This window comes from Populus trichocarpa, chromosome 18, assembly GCF_000002775.5.
Source record: "Populus trichocarpa isolate Nisqually-1 chromosome 18, P.trichocarpa_v4.1, whole genome shotgun sequence".
Lineage (NCBI taxonomy): Eukaryota > Viridiplantae > Streptophyta > Magnoliopsida > Malpighiales > Salicaceae > Populus > Populus trichocarpa.
In genome coordinates, this window is record NC_037302.2 from 10,832,514 (window position 1) to 10,834,973 (window position 2,460).

Sequence of the window (2,460 nt, forward strand, 5' to 3'; positions counted from 1 at the left end):
AAAAAAATCATAACAAGAATCTTATATTTTCTTGCTTATTTTCATTACCCAATCAAACATTAAAAAATGATTTTCTACTCATTTTTTTATGATATATTTAAATATCAAAAAATAATTTATTTTCTTGAAAATATTTTTTTATATATAAAAAATTCATCTTCCGAAACTTAATGTACGATTTAAGCAAATAAAAGAGACAGGTAAAAACATGATTTTTCAAAAATGGTTGTTATGTGATATAATTATAAACTCTCATTAGTACATTTTATAATGTGATAAAATGGTTTGCATACATGATTAAGGAATTAAGTAATTGTTATTGTCTTCTTGAGGCGAATTCCCTTCTAGCAGGCATCATTATGAATTCATTAATTAAAATCATAACAACTTTCGGAATGCGTAAATGCAAATTTTATTGGAATTATATTGTGAAAGGCTATGAAAAGACATTAAAAATGTCTTTCAATTGTTCTTACAGTCACAATATCTTATTCTCTGACTGCTTATTAGACAATCGTCTTCACCATCAGAGATGGGCATGTTTGATATCGTAAGCATCAGAATCATCAAGCTTCAGCTTAACTAGTTCGCTGATATCATATGGATAAGCGTCCTTTGGTGACTGACGTTTATATGCTCTTTTTCCGAAGGCCCAAGCTTTAGCTTCAGTAAAATGGGCTCCATCCCAGTACACATAGTCACTCCTGTTGCTACATGGGAAGGAGAGAGATTTACATGGGACTGAACCAGATTCTACATCGCAACAGCTCTTACGGGTTTGTGTAAAACCTGCAAGCAAGAAAAAATAACATGGGCATCAGAGGCGTAACAAAAAAGTCGCCTTCAACCGTGAGAGAAAGAGAGCAAGGGAGGGAGGGGATTCGTACCTGTATTTGTCTGATCATCAGAATCAATTTCGTAAGAGTTTATGTAGGTAAACACAGCATCAGAATGCCTATTATTAAGTTTTCTGAGTAGTTTTCGAAGCTTGTCGTTGAAAATTTGAACATCATCATTGAGCTTGTATGCACATGAAGATGCATCTAGTTCATTGGGATTTTTTTGTATGTTGGACGGCATACATCCTACCCGAATAAGTCCGAACACAGCTATCTTTCTTGCTCCTGAGCAATACAGTTTCTGGCAGCAAGGGAAAAAAAACGGAATGAAGTGGGGCTCTTTGTTAGTATCCAATCACGTCAAACATTAATTGCTGTTTTACAAGAGACATTAAGTAGGGCTGACCTCCAGCTGAGTTTCATAAGTTTCAATGAGAAGTTGAGCATATTCTTCAGGAGTATATAGCTTGCTGCTATTGTAGTCGTCCAAGAAATAATTGTTGAGGTAGTCGTTATGACCCATATCAGACACATAGATGCATTGGCTTAAGTACTTCCTAGCAACTTCCTCGCTTCCCAAGATCTTGGCAATTCGTGAAACCGTGATATTGTGATTATATAACTGAATATTCATGGTAAATAGTTCTCCCTTCACATTCACAAAAGAATCATATGAATAGTTAGCGTTGCCAAAGCATACAAGATTCATAGTACTGAATAGTATAAGGTTTTAGTTATGAGAGCCATATGATCAGCAATCACCGTAAGATAGCCAGTTAAATCAAGGATGCCAGCTCCATTCGATCCATAATTTACACCATCTAGAAAATTGGTGCAACCTCCGACACCAAAGTCCGAAATGTAACTGTCGAAACCTAATTGTTCAGCTGAAACAAAAAATAATAATAATTAAGATCTTCATAATAGAGTATAAAAACAATAACAATGATCACAGCTATCTAATTGTAATTTAATAAAACGGTCACAACTATCTTTTATTTTCCATTAAAGAAAACTAAAACACTATATTTAATTTGTAATATAAGGGAGGAGAGCAAACTGCAGACCAATGGTGTCAGCTATGTTGAGACCGTTGCTGCACCTTCCTGAAGCCCCAGTATCAAAGTCGATCCCATAAGGAAGGTAATTAACTTTAGCTGGAGTGCTAAGGTAGTTATTGTTTCCGTTATCAAAGAGGGAATCTCCAAAGACGAAGTAGCAAGGAACTTGAGGTACGGCCTTTCCATAAGTCCAGTGTTGCCAGTTTGACACCAGCAACACCACAGACAACACCCACAATACCTTAAGCCCACTTTCCATTGACAAATAAAACGAAAGAAGGAAACAAAAACAGCAAATATAGAAAGAAGGAAGAAGTGCGTAGCTAGGGAAGAGTGCTTTGAAGTAGAACGAACCAGGCCCTATTTATAGAGTGGAGATCTAGCTATCAGCTTGTAAATGTGTTGTTCCATTGTAAGCCACGTGTTTTTTTCAATCTAATTAGTTTACAATGCCTTATAGATCTGATTTTTTAATTCAACGTAACAGTAAGTATCCTTGAATCTTGTCACTTATAGTATTTCCTCCTAATAGTTAGAATTGTGTGGTTTCTTTGGAGTTT

At 35.4% G+C, this 2,460-nt stretch overlaps 1 protein-coding gene across 1 annotated transcript; it reads right to left on the reverse strand.

Annotated features, from left to right (window-relative positions):
- Positions 1 to 396: 396 nt before the first annotated feature.
- On the reverse strand, positions 397 to 2,240 carry LOC18110359 (GDSL esterase/lipase At1g29670). The gene is made up of 5 exons (XM_006388609.3): positions 1,907 to 2,240; positions 1,602 to 1,726; positions 1,246 to 1,488; positions 888 to 1,140; positions 397 to 789 (listed from the first exon to the last, which is right to left on the reverse strand). The coding sequence occupies exons 1-5, from the start codon at positions 2,157 to 2,159 to the stop codon at positions 527 to 529; spliced, it is 1,137 nt and encodes a 378-aa protein (XP_006388671.1). The 5' UTR covers positions 2,160 to 2,240; the 3' UTR covers positions 397 to 526.
- Between the last annotated feature and the right edge of the window lie 220 nt (positions 2,241 to 2,460).

Excerpts from the sequence above, each read along its gene's own strand:
- LOC18110359 (XM_006388609.3), bottom strand. The coding sequence starts at position 2,159 with ATGGAAAGTGGGCTTAAGGTATTGTGGGTGTTGTCTGTGGTGTTGCTG. Across the intron at positions 1,727-1,906 it reads CAACATAGCTGACACCATTG|CTGAACAATTAGGTTTCGAC; the intron begins GTCTGCAGTTTG and ends TTTTTGTTTCAG. Across the intron at positions 1,489-1,601 it reads ATTTAACTGGCTATCTTACG|GGAGAACTATTTACCATGAA; the intron begins GTGATTGCTGAT and ends GTGAATGTGAAG.